Here is a 26,621-nt window from a genome sequence, read left to right on the forward strand (position 1 = left end):
TAAGCATCCCTAGAAAGGAAAGTACTCCCTTGTTTGCTATTCCAGTCTATGCAAGAGAATTTTAAAAAATGGATTACCTGATTCCTTCTGTTCAAGGCCAAAGGAGTTCCATCTTCTTGTTATGTCAATATACAGAATATCTACAGATGCCATTGAGAAGGTGCTGCTACTGAGTTTGCAGTTCCTGTGCAGATATTTAGGAAATACGTTACAATAGGGGTGATATAAGCAAGAATAGGGAAAGTTGAAAACAGCTATCACCTTTAACATTGATATTATCATCAATATTATCATTATCAATGCTATCATTATTATGAACAATATCACTATGACCACCAATATCCTTATAATCACCATCTTTACCGCAAACACCATTACTACTAGCATCATCATTGTAATTATCATTATTCTAATAAATCTTCATCATCAGCATACTGCTCATTACTAACATCATTATTATCTTTCCCCAAAGTTCTCTTCTAATGTCATATCAGGTTAAGAAGGTGACTCCAGGGTCTTGAAAGTTATACTTTAACAAAGGCCCAATACATTCTACAGAGCTGGACAGGAGTTGACCAGCCTAAGTGTGGATATATTCTCACTAGAGAGATAGATTTCAGGGTGGCACTTTTTTGATCACAGAAAATAAAAAAAATTAATCTTGACATGGAAAGGTTAAAAGCAACACTAGTGAAAAGAGAATATTTGTGGGTCTTTTGAAGTACTTAAATAGTAATGATTATAGTTTACATATTTATGTATTTTAGTGTTTACAAAGGCCTTTTCTCACAACAGTTTTGTAGATAAGATCATGCAAGAACCTCATTTGGGAGATGTTTTATAGTTGTACTTTCACATTTCATCTCATTTTGATTTTCCTGATAGGCCTATGAGGGAAGGAGACAAAGCATGGACTGATTGAGAAACTGAGGATCAGAAAGAGAAAATGACTTAAGGCCACATAACTAGGAAGTGGAAGAACTAGGTCTCAACCCCTGAGCTTCTAATTATAATTCCAGTACTTTTCGCATTAAACAAGTCTGAATCTAGTCCAGACTCTGCCACACTAACTGCATAATCTTGGGCAACTTGTTTTTCTCTGAGCTTCAGTTCACTCTATAAAAGGGAGGATTGGATTAAGTAATCTATAAAAACTCTGTGGTTTCTGTGAGATTTTTATAGATTTTTTTTTGAGTACCACCTAGCTCTTTATGCATTCAAGTTATATTATATTCATTCATTCATAAAAAATATGTATTTAGTTCCTTTTGGATGTCAAAGACTTAGGAATTGATACTTACAGTTTAGTAGGAGGATAAGAGAGAATACATATAACTATTACAAACAATATTCCATAACAAATATATCACAGAAGTATAAAGCAAAGTATTACATACATAATATCCACCTAATAAGATTGTTGTGATGGACAAAACTCTGTGTGTGTTCACACACACACACACACATATATATGTATGTGTGTATATATATATATATATATATGCCTGCATTTATATATGTGCACACACATGAATAATATATGTTATGTGTGTGTTTTGCAAAACTCAAGACATCATTGAAATGTAAGCATTATTACTAGTTTCTGGAAGGAGGAGGGGGAATCAGACAGAGAAGGCTTCCTGAAGGTGGAGATTACATCTTATAATTATGCAAGCATTTACTGCTAAATGTTTAAACTTTAAAACTGAAGCCAGAGATTGTTCTATGCCTAGAGACAAAGGCTAAATAAAGATAAAATTCTTCTTTTCTCTATTCGTGCTTCCTTTCATTAATAGATGTATTTTGTGAAGATGTTGATTGATTTAGTCAATTTGTCTTAGTGTTGATGTCTGTTTGTCCCCATACATCTGTCCACATCACTGCAGCGCTTTAAGACCATAAGGCCTCGAAGGAACAACATTTCTTTTTAACAGATGTGCCCATGTCTTCACTGTTCATCTTGGTTTCTATACTGATTAGTCTCAGGGAAGCAGAAGAAAAGACAAATCCCAAAGCTCAAGGCAAAGAACACTCCCTGGCTCTGATGTTAAAGTTGAGGCAGCTGACGGTATATGCTTGGATGATCAAATGATAACAGTGTATCATTTGCATAGACTGAAGACATTATTGCTGTCCAAAAGCAATTTCAGATTTAAAATGCTCCACAGATGAGTCCCAAGAGCCAATTTTACACACAGGAGTGTTCAAGGCTTTTGAGTTTCTCCCATCTTTCAATCTGTCATCTAAGGATTTTTATATAAGCAAGAAAATCCACCATATTCTCCCTAAACACTCAGCAGTGAGATGAGCTCATACTCTTTTATTCTCCTTCTGGACTGATAAAGGGGTTCTTGGAGATGAGTGGTGTTTTGGAATTGGCCTTGTATAAACTTTTTGAAAAGGACCTGAGTAGGCAGATGTTCCTAAAGATTCAAAGGGCACCTGGAGGTTTAAGGACCTCCCTCTCTTAAGATCTAAACCTGAAAGATTTATTTCAGGATCTCAGTTTTCTCATCTGTAAAATGATATGACAGAATTAAGTGGAATCCAAGGTGACATTCATGTTTCCAATTCCTATGTCTTGATGGTGCCTCGAATTTAGTGTTCTAAAACCAAATTCCTTATCTTTTCTTCTAAATCTGTATTTAATAGCCTGGTCCTTAATAAGTTCTTAATAAAAGTTTTAACTTGATTTGACCTCCTTACCTTAATTCTGTTAATGCCACCATTCTCTCAACCAATCTATCCCCCCTCAGATTCATTTTTGGTTCTCTCTATTTACTTCTTATGCTTAATCAATTAGTGAGTTCTGTTAATTCACCCTTTATACCCATTCATTGTTTTTGCCCCATTCAGTTCCCCTACCTCAGTCTAGACCCTTTTCATGGCTCACCTGAACAATTAAAATATTCTAACTGCTCTTAGCACCTTTAGTTTCTCCCCTTTACTTTATAATAATGATAGTTCCTGACTCTATCTCTCTTCAATGGTTGTCTTCTATCATTAGCATTTTCTCCTTCTGTATCTCTGCCTCCTGGCATCCTTACTTCCTTAAAGATTTAGCTCCTATCTCAACTTCTACAAGAGACCTTTCTTGATCTTCCACCTTTCCTCCCCAAATGTCCATTTGATTGTGGTACCTTCCCTTTAAGATTATCTGCTATTTACCACCCCCCACACACACCTTTTATATACAGAGTTATTTATATGTTTTCTTTCCCACCAGAAGATGAGTTTCTTGAGGGTAGGCACTATTTTTGTCTTTCTTTGTATCCCACATAACACAGTTCTTCTAACATTGTAAGCATTTAACAAATGCTTGGTGGTTAACTTCCTAAAGCACAGGTATGATCTGCACAGCTAACTCTCTTGCTCAAAAATCTTCAGAGGCTCCCTACTTCCTACTGAATTAACTATTTAAAAAATCAGCTTGACATGCAAGACCTTGGCATCTTTCTATCTTTTCAGATCTGTTGCATACTATGGGTCCTTCCTCATGTGCATAAATATATTGTAGAAAAACCGAATAACTGTACTGCTGAGCATTTCTTTTTTTTTCCCCCTGAGGCAACGGGGGTTAAGTGACTTGCCCAGGGTCACACAGCTAGGAAGTGTTAAGTGTCTGAGGTCATATTTGAACTCAGGTCCTCCTGACTTCAGGGTTGGTGCTCTATCCACTGCGCCATCTGCTTGCCCCACTACCGTGCATTTCATTCCCTATACCTGGAATATCTTGCCCTGCCACAATCCATTAATTTCTTTGCTGAAATCACACCCCTTCTTCAAGGACAAGCTATAATGCTACCTCCTCAAGGAAACTCACTTTGATTCTCCTAGTCAGAAATGACCTTTTTCCTTGTATATCTCATGGTAATTTGTTTATACTTTGCTTAGTTTTAGGATCAAATAATGTTTCCTATATAATATCCATGGCATCCGTGGGGAGCTTACCCCAATGTGGTAGGTTTGGGTGGTCTACTGGTTTTGGTATACTGCTATTGCAAACACTAAAAAGAACCAGAGGAAGATCTTTAGTACATGGAAGGATTTTATACAGAGGATTCAGTGAAAGATATGGACATGAATTATATCAGATAAGAGGGTATGAAGGGTTTAAATTTACAGTGGTAGAGGGGTACCAAACACAAAGAGGTCACTGATTTATAGAAATACTGTGTATCAATGTTATTTTAAGATAACTGTATAGGGATGCATTCAAATTACATGGCTAAATCTGTTCTTTTCCAAGCAATGTTTGATAGGACATCAGTTCAAAAATACTGACTACTTCCCAGGGAGAGCTTTCAAAGCATGTCAGTATCCTCTTACCCCAGTTCTCAGCCAAAATGTGGCAGGATTCATTGACAGTTTAGACTTTGAGACCTTGTTGCTTAAATGGCTGACTCCATATTTTTCTTGTTCTAGTCCTCCCTGAGGTATCACAGTAATTTTGATTGCAAATTTTCAACATCATTAGTGATGATTCTGTATTTTGTTTAATTATCATGTCAATGTTCCCTGTACTGACTGCCAATTAGCTGATAGGAGTTCTGCCTACCCTGCTCTTTGGGTTAATGGAGTATAAAAAGGAAAGTCTAACTGACCACTAGTATAAAGTCACTTTTTCTGACAGCTAGAAAATAGAAGTGTCAAACCCACAGCAGGAGCAATAATTTACCAAAGAGAATTCCCCACTTATTCTGTATCCATTATAACAAATCCCTTCCACTGACACCAAACAAGTATAGGTGATGCTAACATTTGTTAGAGAGGCAACAATTGTGAGTAAAAAAGATGTGAAACTGGGAGGCAGGATATCTGAGTCATAATACTAGTTGTGCTGCCGTATCTCTCTGATCATGGACAATTCATTTTTCTGGTTTCCATTTTCTCATCTGCAAAAGAAGGGGTTGGACTAAATCAGGGGTTCTTAGTCTGGAGTCTATGAACTTCTTTTATAGTTTGGTAAGTTTTTTAAAAATAAAATTGCTTTTCTTTGTGATCCTATAGATTTTTTATTTTACACATTTAAAAACATTATTATGAGAAGGGGTCTATGAACTTCATCAGAATTTCAAAGAAAGGTCTATGACATATACAAAAAGTTAAGAACCCTGGGATTATATGATTTCTAAGGTTTCTTACAGATATTAAATGTAGAGTCCCATAAATAGTAACCTTTAACCATTATAATAACTCTGGGAAGTACATAGCTCGAGTGTTTTTATTCCCACCTTATAGAGATGATGCCTTGCCCAAGGTCTTAGGAACCTATGTCAGAAGATCACAAGACTAAATTCTAGAAGGAATCTTAGAGTCATTCAGTCTACCCCTTTATTTTGTAGCTAGAAATTAAGACTAAAGGAGGTCATGTACTTTGCCTAAGGATTTTTTACTCCAAATTTCTTTTCACTACATTACATTCCCCACTAAAGTGGTCAGGAAAGGTTTTGTGGAAGAAGTGGGACTTGGATTACCTTAAAGGATGGACAAAAGAACTAGTGTATGGCTTCTAGACAAGGCTCACAGTAAAATAGCAGTGTGAATGAGGGAAGGTACAAGCTATATTTGGGAGGAACTGAGAAAAACTGGTTTGGTTAAAACAAAATTCATCTAACGGAGTCATGAGAGATGATGTAAAGGCAGGAGCAGTTAGGTGGTACAGTGGTTAGGGAACTGGGCCTGGAGTCAAGGAAGACATCTTCCTGATTTCATATTTGTCTTCAGACACTTTCCAGCTATGTGGTCTTAGATATGTCACTTAACCCCATTTGCATCAGTATCCTCATCTATAAAATGAGCTAGAGAAGGAAATGGCAACTCCAGTACTTCTGCCAAGAAAATCCTGAAAGAGGTCATGAAGAGTCAGACATGACCAAAAAAGCACTAAACAGAATAAAGGTAGGGTGAGAGAAGATGCCTATATTAAGGGAAATAATTAATGTATGGTACAAATTCTGAATTTGGAGTCAGAGAACTTGGGTTTGAAATTCTGAATTGCTTTACCTCTCTGGGCCTCAGTTTTCTCATCTATAAAATGAGACAGCAGTACTAGAATTCTAGGCTACTTGAAGTTCTAAGCTCTATGATCTTAATAAGTGGCTTCTGTGATGTTTCAGATTCGTTGAAAATAGCTAATACATATGCAATATATATGGCAGCTCTGTATCAACCAGAACAATTAACCCAATAGCAAATAATTAACCATGTTAGGAAAAATATGTAGGAATAATTTCTGGCTTAAATCATAGGTCATAATGTGAAATCAAGTGAGGAGTTTTGTCATTTCTAATCATAACTTCCAAAGCCATAATTTGTCACTATTCTGCCTCTTTAATGATAACTTTATTTCTCTTATGACCTATATTTTAACTAAATTAGAAAGCCCTCTCATTCCACCCAACTTTGTCTCAACTCCAAGCTTTTTACTTAGGCTGTTACCAATGCTAGACTTGCTTTCCCCTGCCACAACTAGGCCTCCTCATATTCTACATATTCTCTAAGATCAAATTAAAATGTCACCTCTGCCAGAAAGTCTTCTTCAATATTCCCAAGTTAAAAATAATTCTTCCCTCCTGTGAGCACATAAAGTGGTTGGTTTACACCTCTCTCATATCTTAGCCCAAATACTCACTATGGCTCATTATTCTGTGCCTCAATCTTTCTATAAATAAAATCAAAATAATTAACCTTGTACCATATCTACCTCAGGGTACTATTGGGAAAAATTAGTTTTAAAACACCATAGAAATGTGAATTATTATTATAATTATTTGTGTATGAGTTATAATTGTTCTGTTGGTACTGAGTTCTAGAAAGGAAGGGATAATGTATTACTTAATTTTTATATCACTCCCAGTACCCCATTCTGCACATAATAGGAACTTTATAAATGTTTGTTGAAGTTGAAGTTCTTTTGTTGGGCCTATAAAGAAAGCTTTGAGACCCATATAGATTTCTAACTTAGGAAGTGATTCATGCAGAGAACTTGTTGGCAAGGGAACTATATTCAGTACAGCACTGAATTATGATAAGTCAAATGTAGGAATCACATGCAAGTATATTAAAAGCTTTCCTGTTTCTGAACCTCTTGCTTGCTAGTAGACATTGCCATCTGGCTTTAAAAGACACTACTTTTGGCAGAATATTTTAATGTTGATCTGGATGTAGGTATATCTGCAAGATGTACATCTGTAGGTACAATCTGCAAGAGAGATTGTTTGGAAATGTTGGACCTTTCCAAATGGTTGTCCTATAGGCCTCTTAAACTCCACATAACCAGAACAGAATTCATTTTCTTTTTCCTAAAATGCACCCTAGCTCTCAACTTTTCTTTTCTGTTAAGGATACCACCATCTTTCCATACAGATCTGTCATCTCAGAATCATCTTCAATTCCACATACCCTTCATTCCGTTGATAAAATTGTCAAATCTTATCAATTCTATCTCTTTAACATTTCTATATCCATGCTTTCTCTCCACTTACATGATGACCCACCTAGTTCAGGCTCTCTCATAATCTCTTATCTGGATTATTTTAAGTCTTCCAATTTTTCTTTCTGGCTCAGGGTTGTCTCCCTTATCATCTGTCCTCCATACAGCTGACAAAGTAGTTTCCTTAAATCAAAGATTTGCTCATAATGTTTGTCTATTCGATAAACTCCAATGATCTCCTTAGGATCAGACTTCTCTGTTTGGCATTTAAAACCATTCACAAGATGATGCCAACCTAACTTTCTAGCCTAATCATATCCTACCAACCCCCTTCACACACACTTTAATTTTTTCAGCCAATTGGGGTTTGTTTTTTTCTGTCTCTCACAAACAACATTTTATTATTTCTTTGCCTTTGTTAAAGAGACTATATGCCCATGCCTGGATTTTATGCTCTCCTCAACTTTAGTTTCTTCAAAACTCAGCTCAAATCTTATTCTCTCTATGACCCCCTTCTCAATTCCCCAGTTGTTAGTGCTTCTTCATCACATTACTCTGCATTTGCTGTGTATATATAAGATAAGCCCCTATCTCTCCTGATTAAAAAAGAAGCTATTTGAGGACAGGAACTATTTCATTTTTTGTCTTTTTTCTTCCTAGTATCTATCTCTACCCCCAGTACCTGCTATAAATGCTTGTTAACTGATTGGCTACAGTTTTTACACTTTACACTCACACTTTTTATACAATTTACACTTATAAGTTGAAAAACTTGAACCATCTGACCTTTGATATCCTTTCCTATACTAACATTTTGTGTCCTAAAGTTCTATCTTTCTTTAATGTTCAATGTTCTAAAATCCTTTGTTTTAAAGGTCCCTTTTAACTTTAACATTTTATGATTCAAAATTTTACATAAGACTGATTAGTAAAGCTGGAGGAAAGAAAATTATATTAAATGTTAAATTTAATAAAACTGTAAGATGTCGTTAGTTTGTAGAGATAAACAAATATCTATCTGTATGACTATTAGAATCTTCTTGTGAAGGCAACAAATGATACAGGCAAGGAAGGTAAATGTGTTTAAAAGTTCTTTATAAGAACTGGGGCTAAGAGGTTGGAGGGGCATAATGAATTGGAGGTTCAGTGCTAAGTGCTAAGACCAGATTTAGGAAAACCTGAGTTCAAATCTAACCTCAGACACTTACTAGCTATGTGATCCTGAACAGAAGTTAAATAATTTGTTTGTCTTAAACTACCTTTGAAAGAAATGGCAAATCTCTCCAGTATCTCTGCCAAGAAAACTCCATGGACAATAACATTCATGAGATCATGACGAGTAGGACAACAGCTAATACTACTAAACAACAACAAACATGAATTGCACAATTTGTCCTGAAATTAATAATTTTAACAGAAAGAAAAGAACTAAAAGGCATTTTTCCTCAAAAGAAGATGTCAAAGCAGATTTCTGGATCTGGAAAAAAAAAATAAAACCAAAAAAACCCAAAAAACAATTCTGTTCACCCTAGCAAATTTTAAGAAGGATGTTTGATAAATGACAGTGTGTTCAGTTCTTATATACCTACTGAGAGGCAAATATAAAAATATGCCTTATGGAGCTAAGTCTAGACAAGAGAGAGACATTTCATTATTTCTCATTTTATTGGTAGAAAAGAGAAATATAATATGGCCAGGCTGACATTAACATAATTCACTAGTAAAGTTGCTGAGCTATGCAAACACATTACAAGAGATGGACATTGGAAATAAAATTGGAATTTTTTTTTTTTGTTTTGTACTTTAGCAGTTATCAGAAAGGTGGTACAGACAGAAATATGGTTTATCTTCCATTGATCTGAGGCAGCATGGGACTGACAAGGAAGGGAAGGAGAAAACCTGGATTCAGGTGCCAGCTTTGCCAGTTATTAATGTGATAGATTGCTTCACCTCTATGCATCTTCATTTCCTTATCTCTAACATGAGATGGTGAGACCAGATGATCTCTTCAGGTCCCTTTTCCAGCCATAACATTCTGTGATTCTATATCTTGGCTTTAGCACTTAGTAGCTATATGGCTATAGACAAGGAGTCATGGCTCTTCAGATTCCCTCAATAGCTATGTGACCACAAGCAAATCACAGCACATCAGTTTCTGTCTGTAAAACAGAGATGATACTCCTTTTACCTACACCTCACAAGGCTGTTGGGAAGATCTGACTTTGTAAATAGTAAAGCACCATAGACATTTCAAACTATTATTACCTAAGATAGTAACTATCCATCTATTATGCTATTGATAGGTGTTTAAGAGGGCTTCTTAAACTTTTTCCACTCATGACCCCTTTTCATCCAAGAAATTTTTATGTGACCCCAGGTATATGAATATACAAAATAGGTATACAAATCAAACATCTTCTGATAATAAAACATAATTTCATGACTCTATATTCAGTTATGAGATGCTAATAAAACATAATTTCATGACTCTACATTCAGTTATAAGATGCCATCTGGGGTTGCCAGCTGGGGGTTAGATGACCCTTGAGATCCTTTTTTTTATCTTCATGATTCTATGATTTTATTTAGACTACCAATTACATATCTTTTGTCACTTTCCTGGCACAATATTCAGTTGGAATCTAAATATTTGAATAAATATTGTTTATAATGAAAAGGAATGTAAGTAATAAAAAATATAACAAGAGCAACTACTTGTTATTAAATTCTCTACATAAATAGCAGAGGAAGGATTTTTTAATATAAAGCTGTTAAGATTTCTTGGTATAATTTGAAAATAAAATTTATTAATAACTTATAAAATATTTTCTGCATTTTTTTCTTGTGGATTCTTAATCACTACTTTGTAGAGGAAGAAATGTTTTTTTTTCTGAATATTTCCCCTCTGCTGATTCCATCTATTCTCCACCTGAAGACATCATTCTTAATTCTCTTCTTCATGATCATTTCCACTAACAAATGTGTGACCACAGACTGGAATGAGACTGCAGGAACTAATAGATTATTGAGGAACAAAAATCAGTTTTTCATGCAAATGGCTTTAATTATAGAGGAAACAAAAGAATGAAAAATCAGAAAGTATATCATGTATACACATATTTGAAGCTATAGCTCCCAAACTAGATCCAGGCTGGCTAACATTTTTCAAAAATTGTATATTCTCATTTGGAGGTCATTTAGTCTAAGTAGTATCTGATCAAAAAGCCTGCCTGCAACATCCCTGAGAAATGATCATCCTCCTTCTGTTTGTTAGCCTCTAGTGATAAGGTATTCACTACCTTTAAAGGCAGAATATTCCATTATGCATAACTCTGATTATTGATAAGTTATTCATGACATGGCAACCTAAACAACTCTCTGCAGTTTCCATCTCTTAGCCCTAGTTTTGCCTTTTGGGGCCAAGCAGAATATTTTCTACAAAATATTCCTTTAAATACATGATGTGAATGATTATACAATAAATATTTACTAAGATTCTTTTATATTCAAATGTCTTGCACTATTCCAGGCACTGAGAATAGAATGACAAAAACACAACAGTCTCTTGTCCTGGAGGAGATTACAGTACAGGACTTGATTTGTGGGAGAGGGTATTAGAGATGATATGTCCACATATAAATATAATACAGGATACCTTGAAAGTCTGAGGACAAATCAGAGGAAATAAGTGGAGGAGGTATTATCTGAGCTGAGCCTGTAGGAAAGGCAATGATTCTATGAGGTAGTTATAAGGAGTGAGTGGATTCTAGACAAGGGAAATAGACTGTGTAAATATGATGAGGCAAGAGCTAGAGGTAGAAGTTCAGGAAACAGGTAGCAATCAAATCTGGCTAGAATATAGATCTATGAAAAGGAATAGTATAAAACAAAACTGAAAGCTGATTGTGAGGAATGCCAGGTTGAGGAATTTGTATTTTATCATAAAGGCAATATAAGGAATTCACTGAAGGTTTTTGAGTAAGGGTCAATGACAAAGTCAATCTCCTTTTCTCCAGAATAGGCCCAATCCCCTCAATTTTCATCATAAAGTTGCTAGTACTTCCTCTGTCCGAATTCTAGTTTCTTAATTTCTTTCCTAAAATGGGATGATTAAAATGTGACACTGAAAATAATACCCCATTATTCCATATTATGCTGTCATCACTCAGTTTATCTCTGCATATTCCTGTGTGGAACCTGGTCTTTACTTCTGGATCACTTGGCTTTGATAGATTGGCTTTTATATTTTCTTGATGCTACTCCCCCTTCCTTTTCCAGCTTTGTCTTTGCCTTCCCTCATTAGAAAGCAAAGTCTTTGAGAACAGAGACATATTCCTTGTTTGTATTTGTACCAGCAGAGCTTAATACAGTCCCTGCTATTTAGTAAATGTTTAATAAATGAATGTAGTCTGATCAGGGCAGAGAATAATTGACTATAACATTCCTGGATCTATTGGAATCTGCCCAATATATTCAAATATGCACATGGATATGGGATTTCATCAATTTAGGAGTTCCCTCCAATGATGCAGATTTCAACTTATCCATGCCAAGTCCTCCTGCATCTTCTTCCCAAGTTCACCATAGAGGACTCACCTACCCTTTCTTGTTTTCTCCTGACAGCACAAGGATTCTGGTAGAGCTCCCTCCATGGCCACCTGCCATTACCTGCTCTTGCCCCATGTCCAAGCCTATCTCCTTTTCCTACTATACAGTGCCTGGGCAGCCTCCTTTACTCCTCACTATTAGTGCAGCCCAATATCACATTAACTTTTTGGACTATCACCTTTCCATTAGGACAGTTTTCACCTTAGTCCCCTTTCTGAGGCAATTGTCTTATGCCCTGCTATAAAAGACCATTAGTAGTAATTCTTCTCATATAAGGTTTCCTTTGTCCCAGCTTTAACATGTTAAATTTAAGTGTTAATAGGATCAGCAGTTTAAAACTGGGAGATAATGTGTTCAAAATCTTTAGTTTTATAATAAACAGTAGTGAATTCATTTGACCATGTTTATACAAATAATAAAAAACCAATAGCAAAGCAAGGATTCAAATCCAGGTCCTTCAATTCTAAATCCAGTATTCTCTTCATTATACTGTGCTTCCCCTCACACAAAGTTTCTTCCCTTTCACTCTGAATATTCTGTGTTTTAACTTTCTAAGGTCTCTAATTTTTCCTTTACTTACTACCTTCTACTGTGTCTTATAAAAATTGCAACAACAATTATTGGTGAAAAATAATTATAATATAGAATAGTAATATTGTTATAGGATAATTATAGAAATTTATAGATTTTTATATTTTGGAAAGTTCTTTACATCTGTTATCTATTTGGAATTGACTTTCAACTGAAATTCTAAGAGTTAAATAAGTAACTCCAAGTCTACCAGTATATCTATTCTCTATCTTTTTGTTATAAGGAATTAAAAAACAATTAGTATCCCTGATACATTTAGTTCTTAACGAATATTATATGCCCATATTCTTAACTGATAACCCTGATGTCTCTTCTGGGTTTGGAGGGGAGCCTGAGTTGTTGAAGGCTACATGGCAGGGTAATCTCTGGTAGGTTTTCCTAAGCAGAAAAAGCTTTAAAGGACCTTTCCAATGATAGACTTTTTGTTTGCCATCTAAGGCCCACCCAATCTAAATTTAGAAAGGATTTATGGCCAGAAGTTTGGCCACATCATGATTATTTTTTTTAAAATCAAAGCAATTCACAAAGAGCATTTACCAATGAAGTAAGTTGCAATTTTTATTGGAATAGGAAAATCCTACAGTAATACAATTATCTGTGGAGACCTCTAACTCTAGATGTTCAAAATGGAACTCAGTTTTTGTCTTTAAATCTAACTTTTCTCCTGTAGAGGGTGCTACCAATCTCTAAGTCATTCTGGCTTATAACTTTAAAATCATTCATCTTTGACTTCTATGTGTCTCCCACTGCTTATATTCAATCACTTGTCATATCATGCTATTTCCATTTCTACAATATGTCTTGCAACTATCGCATCTTCTGCAGTCACACCTCTGCCACCCTGATTTAGACCCTCATAGTCTGTTGTTTAATCTATTGTTAAAGCTGCCTAACTCATCTCCCCACTTCCAAACTCTTCCTTCTTGTAGTTCATCTTCTGCACATCTGTCAAAAATCATTTTCCTCAAGCACAGGTCTGACTATCTCATTCTTTTGTTCAAAAACCCTCAATAGTTTTTCTACGGTCTAGAAGATAATCCAAACTCCTTAGTCTGACCTTTGGACACTCAACAAACTCTAGATTTGCAGCATACTATTTCTCTTTAGGAATTCTACATTCTATATTCCAGTCAAACATAACTGCTTTCCCAAGCTGACACTCCTTCTTACACCTATATGTCTATTCCCATGCCTGCAATACACTCCCTTAGAATCTCAGACTCTTTTGATATTTGGCCATTGCTCAGTCAAGGCTTCCTCAAATCCTCTCAGCTAATATAATTATCACTGCACTATTCCTATATATGTTCCCCATAATATTCTTAAAATAGGATGCAAGCTTTATTTCATTCCTGTCTATATGTCTTCTGTTCATCATAGAAATTTGATCAATGTTTGTCCAATTAAAATGAAATCACAGATACATGAAATATTGAAGTAAACAATACATGCATGTAGGCATACAAAAACATGCTTTTAGAAGTAGAAAACATTAATACAACCCTTTCATTTGATGAATAAAAAAACTACAGCCCAGAAAGGAGAACTGACTTGCTTAAAGATAGTAAACTGTGAGGACTGAAGGAAGATGACATGTAAATACCACAGTTGTTATTATACATATGGGCCTGGACCTATTATTTCATTAGAATATCAGGAGAAAACTTCCCCTCTACCAGTGAAGATTGTCACTTTTTCAGCAATTTATAGTCTTAGAGAATGGCCTAGAACACAAGAAATTATGTGACTTGTCTGGGGTCACACAGCTAGTGCTTGTTAGAGGTGGGACTGGAGCCTAGCTCTCCTTGGTTCAGAGATCAGCTGTCTCCCATAGTATGTATGCTATTTTTCAATGTGGCTGTGATTTGTCTTTAAAGTTGAGCAAAACTATTCAATCTTCTATCTATCCTCCGTTTATCTTCCTTTCAGAGGAAATATAAATAGATGTACAACATACTTCCACATACATATATACATATACACATTTATACACATATATGCATGAATATTTGTGTACATATATACATATGAGTCACTTGGAGAGTCAAAAAAGAATAATAATTCATGACTTAGAGAGAGAAAACCTAGAGAGAAGATCACTTTTTAGGTGTGTAACTCAGACCAAATCATTTCAACTCCCTGAGCCCTGATCACTTCTCATTTATAAGATAGGTCACTTACCTCACAGGGAATTTCAAGGACCATGAGATACTGTACAAAAAGTGCTATATTAATGAGTTTATTAGATTTAGGGAAATATGATAATCATACTATTAGTCTATATTTGAACCCTCAGAAAATATGTCACTGAAACCCCTCATTTGGTAGGTGAAGGAAATGAGGCCAATAAGTTTAAGTGACTGCTTTAAGGTCTCAAAAATAACAATCATTAAAGAGAGTCTGATGATTTAAGAAAATAGAGTGAAAATAAGAGTAAATTTTTACCCTTACCAACCTTATGAAGGTGCGGAACCCTGTTGGTCCCAACCTTGTTGTCCCCTTTATCCCAAGGAATCGGATAAATAGATTAGCCATCCTGTCCACCAAGCGCAAATAGTTGAATTGCTTTGCATACTTTGGGAATACTTGCTTAAGACAGATCGAGGGTAAGCTGGCTTCATTGTTCATATGAGTCTCTGCATCAAAAATATCTGCTTCATCTGTTCTGGATTCTTCTCTCATTCCTGATATTTTATTACATTGTTCAGATCTGAAATACATCAAAAACAAACAAACAGAACTTCTTTTATTGAATTTACTAGACAACAGACTAGAAGAAATCTAAAAGCACAAAACACTAACGCCAGAAAGGACTCTTAAAAATTTTAAATGTTAGAACTAGAAAGGATCTTAGATTATAGAATGTTTTAATATAGAATAAGGAAAATCATATATCTACTTCAATAGAAATATCTACTTCAATTTCTTCCTTTTAAAGACAAGTCAATTAAGGTTTCTAAAAGTGAAAATCACACAGCTACTTAACAGTTTAATCAATACTTGAATCTAGGTTTCCTGATGCCAAAGATAATATTTTTAATCTAACCTTCATTTGATCACAACTACAATTATTAGGAGCATAATAATTGTACAACTGAAGTAAAAACATGTAATTGGGAAGAAAACAGTTTTATCAACTATGTGAGAAGAAAGAAATGTTACTTAGAACCACAATTGATTTTGTTCTTGATATTTTTGTTTTACTTTCAGTTCACAAAGAAACCACATAAATTGCCCATCTTTGTACCACCTTTGTATAACTTTTTAATTTTAAAGGAAAAAAGTATTCATGTCATATTTCAGTTAGATATTTATGAAATAATTAAATTCTGATGAGTAGAAAGAGAAGGATTGGGAGTCAAGGGCCTGGCTCTGCCGCTAATTTACAGTGTGACAAATTACTCCATTGCCCTGGATCTCAGTTTCCTTCTCTGTAAAATGAGAAGGTGAATTATATGGTCTCTAGCCAGATCTCTTTCAACTTCAATAATAAAAGGTAACATTTATATAGCACTTTAAAGGAAAAGCATTTAAATTTGATTTATTTGAGCCTCACAACAACCATATGAAGTAGGTACTACTTTTGTTTCCCTTTTACAGATAAAGAAACTGAGATTGAGTCAACTGACTCCCCCAGAATCATATCTAATATTTTACTAATTCCATTCAATCCAAGCTGACAAAATGATGAGATAATTTAATTTGTTTTTCATTTATAATATAGCTCACAGCATTCCAGAGTTCACCATTAAAGAGAGAATAGTACCTCTGGCCCATTCAATTTTATGCCCAAATCTTGCCAGCTGAGATTAATCGGAATATGATTGACAGACACAAGTCTTTTCCCCATACTCACACACACAAAAAGTCAAACAAAATGTAAATCATTATCTTTTATACTCAACTGTCTTCAGATATTTCAAAATTATTGCTCAAGTAAGTAACCAAGTTTTAAATCTGGGGAAGGCATAGGAGAACCTTAGTCATTTACTTTTTTCAGAAGAGTAAAAGGTCAAATACTTGGGAAACATCCTCAGATACAGAGGATATCATAAACTCTAATTGGTTGGAACTTCATCAAAACTCAGCATACCAATGAATAATTCATTGATCTTTCTTACAGCTAGGTCATTTTAAAGGAAATAGTCTATGAATAGCACAGTTGGATTTCTCTCTTTGTTTTTCTCTTTTGATTGCCATGACATTGAAACCAGTGAGTCTTTTAACCAAGGAATCTTAGTAATATAGAACCTTGGAGAATTTCTTCTATAGTGTTTTGATGCCTGGCCATTCAAACTACTTCTTGAACATTTTCAGTGATTGCAAGAACTCTAAAAGTTAGGTCCTAGGGATTGAAAATAAAAATCAAACATTCCTGGCCTTGAGCAACTACTAAAGAGAAACTTATATTGATTTTACTTTTGCCTATGGTGGGAGAAGAATGTGGGAAAAGTAAAGGAAGAGAGAAGAATGTGGGAAAAATAAAGGAAGAGAGAAGGATTTAAATCAAATTAGAAAGAGATTGGACAGAGATTGGATTTAGGTGAGGATAAAGTTGAGAGAATCTGAGGATAAATTCAAGGAAGACTCAACCTGATAAAAGAAAAGGATTGAGAAATAAAAATATGAAGAGAAGCACTCAAGGAAAGAAAAACCAAGCAAAACCAATTTGTAAGTAAAACAAGTTAGTGAATAATTAAGAGGTTAGGAAGAGAAGGAAAAAGAAATAGAATGTAGCGCTACAGCTGTAGAATAGGATAAAAAGTTGGATGTGGGTGTCAAATAAAGTTATAAAAAAACTATAGTATCCTTAAGATGATGTTTAGGAAACAAAGAATAAAATTCTATAAGCAGTTCAACATATACAGCTAACAATAACAATCAGCATGAAAATCAGGCAGAATTTTGCAATAATTTGCAGAATATGTATGTTTTATCACAACCATGCCACTGATATATCTATATTGAAGGAGGTCAGGAATAATTTTTTCACACTTTAGGTTATCAAGGAAATTAATCATCTGCAAACATTAAGTATCTACTATGTATTAAATATTATGCGAGGTGCTGAATATTACAAAGACAAAAATAAAATAGTCCCTGTCCTTCCTATCAATTATTAGAGAGAGAGAGAGAGAGAGAGAGAGAGAGAGAGAGAGAGAGAGAGAGAAAAGCTATGAAGAAGTGGATGATCTGAAGTGAGAAAAGGATAAAATGACTTTTGTTAAGAGTTTAGAAAACAGAATAGACAGGGAGGGAATAAGAGGGAGAGAAAAAGAAAGAAAGAAAGAAAGAAAGAAAGAGAGAGAGAGAAAAGGAGAAAAGGAAGGAAAGGAATGAAAGAAGGAAAGAAATAAAGAGAGGGAGGGAGGGAAGGAGAAAGAAAGAAAAAAGAAAGGAAGGAAATAGTGATTGATTTGGGAAAATACTTTTTGAAAATGGAATGTGGACTTCTAGTTTAGAGAAATGACAGGCTATTAACCATGGACGGTTTGCATCTAACAAAAGATGGTAAAAATGTATTTGCTTGGACTTATAAATTTAATAAAAGGAATATGAGGGATGTGGGGAAAAGAGGATAAAATTGCCTTTGTATGATTATGAGGTAGGAATCATAAAGAATAAATGAAATTCCTATTTGGAATAATGGTCTGGGTGGAACTACTTTATTAGAAAGAAACAGAAGAGTTAAAAGTATATATGTGTGGGGGATAACATTATATATTAAGAATGTATACTTTGTAAGGAAATGCAAGAAGCAGATGGGAAGCATAGCTGAGTTAAGGGCAATGGAGGAAGAAAAAAATGATTTTGTCATCAGCATATACTATAAATGACCTAGACAGAAGGAAGAATCAGACTAGGAGTTTGGGAAACAGATCACAAGTCTAACAGAAGCATGGTATAGTAATGATAAGGGACTTTCACCAGATAGCTACTTCTGATGCTTCTTGATTTGCCTTAATGATAATTTTATACTTCAAAAAGTCTGTCTAGAACTGATTTTCATTAACAGTGAGAGAAACTAATTAAAAAAGTAGAAGCAAAGGAAACTTGAGAATGAAGAGGTGATATGACCACTAAGAGTTTGTGATATAGAAAGAAAGTAAATACAAGAGTTTGTGATATAGAAAGAAAGGAAATACTAGCATAGTCTGACATGAACCTTAAATTTTGAGGAATCAGATTTCAAAAGATTCAAAGGAAGAAGAGGTTAAAATCCCTTGGGCAAAAATTCTATAGTGGAAATCAACTTAGGAGACGTGGTACACTCTAAAGATTGAAGAGATAAACAATTCCAGTGAGGGACAAAAATGGGGAGTTTTATGAAGAGATTAATGTGATCACTCAAATAAATCATCAACCCACTTCAGATTTTTAAAAAATATACAAAGAGATGATGGAAGAAAAGACAAATGACACAAATAAAGTGTGTCATAGTCCTGTAAAAATTGTTTCAAAAGTTCTAAAGCTCAAATTTAGCCAAAACTGAAAAGGAAAAGTAAAGACCACAAAAAGATTCTTTTAAAATTATTTTGGAAGAAAGGGGGATCAAAGAAAAGGAAAGGACTGTGGCTTTGGGTAGACAAGATGAAGATAATTGAGAAATAACAGAAAGCTAAGCTACTTTATATCTATTCTGCTTCTGATTTTTCTGCCAATTAAAATGACCTTTGTACTGGAAATGATTGAACACACCTAGAGGATGCTACTATATGGATAGAAAATCTACTCTTGGCACTTCTGCCAAGTATAGTAGAAAAGAGTTGATATCCATGATAACTAAGGAGAGGGTAAGAGACTATAGAATTTTTCTTTAAAAATTCAAGTCACCTGGAGAAAGAATAGGCAGATGTATGTGACTTATGACCTACTGTCAGCAATAGTTGAAAAATCACAGAAAGCAGGAGAGGTACCACAATATTGTCCTGATTTTCCAAAACACCAAACAAAAAGGAGTATAAAACGCTTCCTGGGAACTTTAAGAATGGATCATTAAAGGAAAGGTGTAATAGTGAACAACCAGAAAAGGAAGCTATAATTAAAAACAACAGCAACAGCATAGATTCCAGGTCAAGTGACCAAGATGAAGTACTAGACATTTTCTCCAGTCCCCATTAATTCTCGGAAAAATACAAAACCAACAACTCGCACCTCTGCCAAAAATAGCAAATAGAAAACTAATTGAGGAATTATATCCCAAAGATAGAGCAATTACACCTGTTTCCATAGAACAAAAAAGAAGCCCAATGAGGTAACAGCCTATTGAATTAACAGTAGTAAATCCCAAACCTTAGCACACTCACTCAATACCTTCCCCTCCATGGGATTTCGCAATCCAGTACAACACTCAAACCCACCCCACAGGTTAATGCTTTGCTACTCACTCAAGAATTTTCTTGATATAGCACACCATATTCCCTTAGCACTCCCCATATTATCCTGTTCCAAAAAACATCAGATTAAAAACTCTGCCCTGATACAGGAGGTGGAAAAGAAGATATTGGGGGTGAAGAGGAAGAGAAAAGTAGATTTCTCAAACTCCTGAAGCCACCCTTAGATTAGAGAACTCCAAGGCAGCAGAAATTTTGTCCAGAAAACTAATGCTATCTTCCACCAGCAAGCAAAAATCTCAGTTCATTGCTTCTATACTTTAAACTCCAAGATACATGGTGTTGAAATTTAACAACTAATGACCAACAACAAATTCTGCTATTGACCAAGGAAAATATTCAAATATATCAAATAAATAATTCAATTATAAAAGAAATTGAGTTTAAATAACACAAGGCTATTCTACACTCATCAGAAACTACAAAAATAAATGAAATATGTTCTGAAAAGCAAAGGAACTCAAAATGACACCCTACATAGTTCAACTTAATAATCAATTAATAAAGATGGACATTTAATAAAAGAGATGTATTTAAAACATTACTTTAGAAAAAGATAAGTAGACTATTCAATACAAAGTAAATATAGCTACTAATGAAGGAAAAAGTAAATTACCCCATCTCTAGACACTTTTTAAAAGAAAAAACAAAGAATTGTCTACTAGGTTAAATAACACAGAAGGGCTATTAAGGTATTTGTTTCTGAAAGTATATAAGGGGATAAAGACAGCAGTAGAATTTAAGAGACATGAGAACAGAGAAGTAGTCCTGAAACATCCGACTAAATCCCACAATCCACCCCCAAACATGAATCATTGTACTTTTGGAGGACTAAATTGTAAAATAAGATGGCATATAAAAAAATAGAGAAGAGTTAGAAGATAGAACCTGTAGTTTCAGTAACAAAAGTTACAAGAGGATTGGTAGAATGGCAAATTGGTAAAGGAATGATATTTAAAGAAAGCTTAACTCAATGGAGAAGGAGGTCCCACTAAAAATTACTGTTATAGGGAGAGAGATATTCTGTAATGGGAGATGGGCACCTTACAATATTTCTAATATCTGAACAAAACAATACAAAATCTTAACACCAAAGAATTATAAAGAACAAGCTTTTCCCAGGGAAGAATAAATAAAAAGACATCTCAACCTACTTCCCACTCTTTTGTAGAGAGGTCTATAAATGTGGAACATTTTGTATAAGGTCAGATTTTTTTTTTTTGATATGTTTTACTGAATTTTACCTCCTTTTTTCCTCTTTTTTTTTTCAAAAGTATTTGTTATAATGATTTAATTTTTGAAGAGGGAAGGGATGCAGGAGGAAATTTAGGTGATATAAAACCAATATTATATCTTCATTAAAAACAAGGTTATGCTATATTACCCTCATTTCCTTTTTTGGTAAGGTTAATAAACAGACTATACAGAAGTGCTGGAGACAGCAAAATATTTAAAATTTTTATACTATTCTGTGAAGGTTTTTCTGGAGGCAGCCTTAGTCTCAGTTGAAATAAATAATTACTCCAAAATCGCAGCCAGTTGGTAAAAGTGCAAACGTTTATTTCTCCTTCCAAATTAGCCCGGTTAGTTGAGGCCTATCTCTCTGCCTGGCTCCAAGAGATCTTGCACCTTTGTCCTTAGCTTCTGCCTCTGCTTTCTGCTTTCTGAACTCCAGCCAGCACCAAGGTAGAAGATATGATGGATCTCTCTTACCTCGAAGATAGGGCTTGTAGGCTTTTCTTCCAGAGTGTTTTGTCTCCGAGCCCCATCGATGTTCTGGAGAAATTCTCTTGAGTTGCTCACTGGAACTGTATTTATGCTACTTCTCTGAGAGTGGGATTGTTGGATATCTCCCAGCATGCTCTCTGAAATCTCCCAAACATGTGAATTCCATTGAGTTCTTAGATACTTATGAGCTCTCTAAAGGTGTGAACACAAGCATTGTTTCCATCAGTTGTACTTAGTACCTAGTTCAAGTTCTGGCCCCAAATAACTCTTTCTAAGATTGAATCAACTCCAATGGCTTAACACTTTGTAAAGATTCCAACACTATTCTATTAAAAGAAGATGTTTATAAGTATATTAAATTATAGAGGGATTTAGAACTGGCCAAATGGCAAAGATCTAAGAATAGTCAGTAATATTCAATTCCAAATTTACAAAAGATCTACACTGAAGCACTCCAAAGATCTGTATTTGGCCCTGTGCTAGTAAGTCCTATTTAAAAAAATAAAAGCAAAGATGTCATGTTCATCAAAGACATCAAGCTAGGAGGGATAGCTAACACACTGGATGTCAGAGACTAGAGCATAGGTACTTTCATAAGGATAAATATAAACTTAAGACTTGGATTTTAAAAATCAGCTATATAAATACAGGATTAGAGAGGCATAGTAAGACAAGCTTGTCTGGAAAAAATCTTTGGGTTTTTCATGGACTGGATACTAAATATTAGTCAACAATTTGACATGGCAGTTTAAAAAAGCTAACATGACATTGCTGCATTGAGAGATGAATGAAAAGAAAGAGAGACAGAGAAAGAAAGAGAGGGAGAGAAAGAAAGAGAGAAAGAGAGAAAGAGAGAAAGAAAGAAAGAAAGAAAGAAAGAAAGAAAGAAAGAAAGAAAGAAAGAAAGAGAGGAAGGAAGGAAGGAAGAAAAAAGGAAGGAAGGAAGAAAAAAGGAAGGAAGGAAGGAAGAAAAAGGAAGAAAGGAAGGAAGGAAGAAAAAGGAAGAAAGGAAGGAAGGAAGGAAGAAAGAAAGAAAGAAACGAAAGAAGAAGGAAGGAAGGAAGGAAGGAAGGAAGGAAGGAAGGAAGGAAGGAAGGAAAGAAGGAAGGAAGGGAGGAAGGAAAGAAGGGAGGAAGGAAATGAGGGAGGAAAGAGAGGAAGAAAGGGAGAGAGGGAAGAGGAAGAGAGGGAGGAAGGAAGGAAGGAAAGGAAGGAAGGGAAAAGGAAGGAAGAAAAGGAAGGAAGGAAGCAATTGATAAATTAACAAATAAATTCTTATTCCAGGAATAAGAAAGGGTCCTGTCCTGGTCAGACCACATCTAGAATGTTGTGTTCATACTGAGTACCACCATTTAAGGAGGGTATTGATTAATTGGAAAGCAACCAGAGGGGGATAATCAAGTTGATTGAGTCCTGTAAAAATGTCATCTGAGGATCTCCTGTCATTAGCCTAGTGAAGAGAAGACTCAGTAGGGTAAATGATAGTTGTGTCCAAGTATTTGAAGAGCTGTCATGTTGGGAGAAAAAAACAACTTGACATGTCTTAACAAAAATAGGAGTAATGGATAGGAAAATCACAAACTTAAGCCTAATTTTATGGAAAACTCCCTAATAATTAAAGGCATCTAAAACTGGAGTGGACTGTTTGTCATTATAGTCCATAACCCAAAATTGGAAGCCTTCATACAAAGGCTGAACAAACATCTGTTGAGTATGTTATAAAGATTCTTTTTCAGGTAGAGATTGAACATGATGGTTGTTCAAATTTCTTTGAACTTTAAAAAATTCTGTAACATAACTCTGAAGTTTGTCAAACACTTTTCTCCTAATAACTCTCTGATGTAGGTACCTAAATGGATCTTTGATCTTCAATGTGATTATCCCCTCACACAGTTAAAACCATGATCCTGTTCCTCTTGTGACTCTTGCCTATGTATTCCTATAATTTTGTTTCATAAAATGGATTGTGCTAATATTATTATTCTCATTTTAAAGATGATATGGAAACTGAAAGTATAAGTGACTTCAATTATTACATTTGGAAGGGACTTGAGGCAGGTCAAACTCAGATCTTCTAATTCTAAGGTTTATCTTCTATCCACTATGTTACATGACCTCTGTCATGACTTAATATAAGGAAAAACTTTTTTTTTAACTTTTTCACTTAATATTATATATTATATATAAATAAATAATATATAATATTATTTTTTCCTAGTTACATGTAAAGAAAGTTTTGTATGGTTTTGAATTCCAAATTCTTTCTCTGGATGTAGATCACATTTAAGGAGAGACTTTCCAATAGAACTCTTCAATATTTGAAAAGGCTGCCCCTGAAGAAAATGAGTTCTTTCTTCCTAGAAGTCTTCAAGCGGTGACCATTTGTCTAGCAAATTGTAAAAAGGACTCATACTCCAGACAGGTTTTGATTAAATGACCTCGCAGGTTTCTTCTCAACAGTGAGTACTCATGATGTAAGCTGAGACCTGGACTTCCCCAAATATTAGCAATGTCCCAGTGCAGTCTTACCTCTGAAATGGCAGTAAGTGACAGTATTTTTTGAATTCTGATGAATAATCTTGAGATAAGAGGCACTCTTTACAGATATCACTCACAGGCAATTAATCCAAAGCTTTTACACAAATGAGGAAAATGCACTCATAGAGAAAAGATATCATAAACAGAAATGAGAAAGCAAAAAACCAAAATTGTCATCAATGCAGGGGGTAATACCAGGGATCAGATTTTAATCTAAATTGTTACAAATACAGAAAGGAAATTTCTTAATAGCATTTTAATGGAAATGCTAGTTTTATGATATGAAAATGAGCAAATGACAATGAAGATTTACATTATGCAAATTATTCCTTTGGGTAATATTTTTATTGAGCTTTGTGTATCCTAATCCATTAAGAATGCAAAGAGGAATCTTAGAATATTTTATCTGGCATCACTGTTCACATGGAATAAAATTCTTTTACATTAGATTTCTCGTTATGTATATAATAATCTTGGGTAAATGACTTGTCACATAGCTAGTTAAGGCCAGAAATGGAACTCAGGTCTCCTAATTCATAGTCCAAGGCTTTTCCCATTATGCCAAATGCTCCCAAACTTACCTGTCTGGAATCCCAGGCCTTCAGGCAGTGGTGCAATATCTGCAATTAATCTGATAAATTCACTAATGAGAGTAATTTTTCTAAAGCATTTGAATTACATACCCCTAGAACTGGACAAACCTTATAATCTTGTCCTATCTTCTCATTTTATAGAAGAGTATATTCAGACTCAGATATGGGAGGGGATTTGTGTAAGGTCCCATTGAGAATAAGTAGAAGGGTTAGCAAGTTTTCTGACTCCGTGTCCAGCACTCTTTTCATTACACCTCACTTACACTACACTTCCTTCTGCAGAAGAAACTAAGGCACCAAAAAGAGGAACCCTTTCCTTTATTCAACCAGATACTAAAGGATGTTAAAACAGAGAATCTCAGAGCTCCCAGGAACCTTGGAACATAAAATGCTAGAACTAGAAAGCAGTTTAGAATAGAATGTTAGAAAATAAAATTTTAGAGCTCTAGAACAAAGCTTCTTGAACTGTGCAACCCCATATGGGGTCTTCCTATAAATGAATGTGAGAAATTATGATTTATTATTAGTATATGTTTGATTTATATACCTCTTTTATGTATCTATATACCTAGAGTTGTATAAAAATTTTTGGGAGAAAAAGGGGTCACAAGTGGAAAAAGTTTAAAAAGCCCTGCCCTAGAATATTGGATGCTGACATAAGAACACAAAATATCAAATATGTTAAGATGTTCCAGCCCTCAGAGGTTTAGAGATCATTTAGTTCAACTATTTCATTTTACAAGTAAAGAAACTGAGGTTCAGAGAAGTCAAATAACTTGGCTAAAATAACACAGCTAGCTAACATTAGGACTAAAATTCCATCTTCCTTATTTGCTATTTATGTTGCTTTGTCCTCACTTTGAAGTGATTAGTTTCCATTGCTCATTCCCTAACATTTAGCAGTAAATTCTCCCTAAATGGATGTTTATATGGGAAACTTTACCTTGAGCCACCTAAGTGGAATTTTAGAAAGGGTGCTAGAACATGAGTACCTCCAATATTCCTATTGAGTCTGTGATGGGATTCAATCACTTGTCAGATCCTGTGCGGATAGAATGTATCTTCGATTCAATGTTATTTGGGGCTGAGTGCTGCTTGCTCTCCCCTTTCTGATATTACTTGTCAATGTTTTCACTTCATGATGGATCTTGAAATTTTGGACGCACCAGTTGAGCAAAGTATACATGCCTAAGCTCAATTCAGGTTCTAATAATTATTTTGATAGTGTCTTTGGAAAAACACTATCTTAGAGGGGAAGGGTAAAAGTATACCCAGTTTCTTAAAAATGGGAGAATATTATTGAACTTCAACTTTGCAAACTATGAGTAATTATACTCCAAAAGAAAATTATGAACTAAACATACAAGAAAAATGACAATAAGCCCTATTAAGATGAGGGTTTATTTTCTATTTATGAAGAGATTCTCCCAAAATGAAGCTAGTTCTAGTGTTAGTATGGGGCACAGAGTAAGTATTAAATGAACTCAATCCCACAAAAGACCATGTTTATTTCTTAGCATTACTTCTACTTGTAGAAATTGATACATCAAAATAAATTGAGCTATGAGGTGGATTCTCAGCAATCACAGGGAACCAAAAAAAAAAAAAAAAAAGCCATCTAGACTATTCTTGAATTTGTCTTTCTTTTAAACCTCTCTCCCAAAAGGGAAGACTGCATCTATGCCTCTTATGGACTTTACACTTCCAGTATGAGTTTTACATTTCCAGGTTTTA

At 34.7% G+C, this 26,621-nt stretch overlaps 1 protein-coding gene and 1 long non-coding RNA gene across 6 annotated transcripts in view; one reads left to right on the forward strand and one right to left on the reverse strand.

Moving 5' to 3' along the window:
* TTLL11 (tubulin tyrosine ligase like 11) overlaps nt 1-26,621 on the reverse strand; it is a 237,202-nt gene that overhangs the window by 38,129 nt on the left and 172,452 nt on the right. For 4 of the 5 annotated variants that reach the window (XM_031954235.1, XM_023507392.2, XM_031954237.1 and 1 more), the window contains 2 exons: nt 15,090-15,344; nt 78-184 (listed from right to left, as the gene is read on the reverse strand). In XM_031954235.1, coding sequence (XP_031810095.1) covers nt 78-184; nt 15,090-15,344 — 362 coding nt within the window. The remainder of the gene's footprint in view (nt 1-77; nt 185-15,089; nt 15,345-26,621) is intronic. The other variant, XM_031954238.1, reaches the window with a different exon arrangement.
* Nucleotides 1-26,621, forward strand: part of LOC116421735 — a 56,458-nt gene that overhangs the window by 3,608 nt on the left and 26,229 nt on the right. The gene's annotated exons all lie outside the window — the stretch shown is intronic.

This window comes from Sarcophilus harrisii, chromosome 2 (genome assembly GCF_902635505.1).
Source record: "Sarcophilus harrisii chromosome 2, mSarHar1.11, whole genome shotgun sequence".
NCBI lineage: Eukaryota > Metazoa > Chordata > Mammalia > Dasyuromorphia > Dasyuridae > Sarcophilus > Sarcophilus harrisii.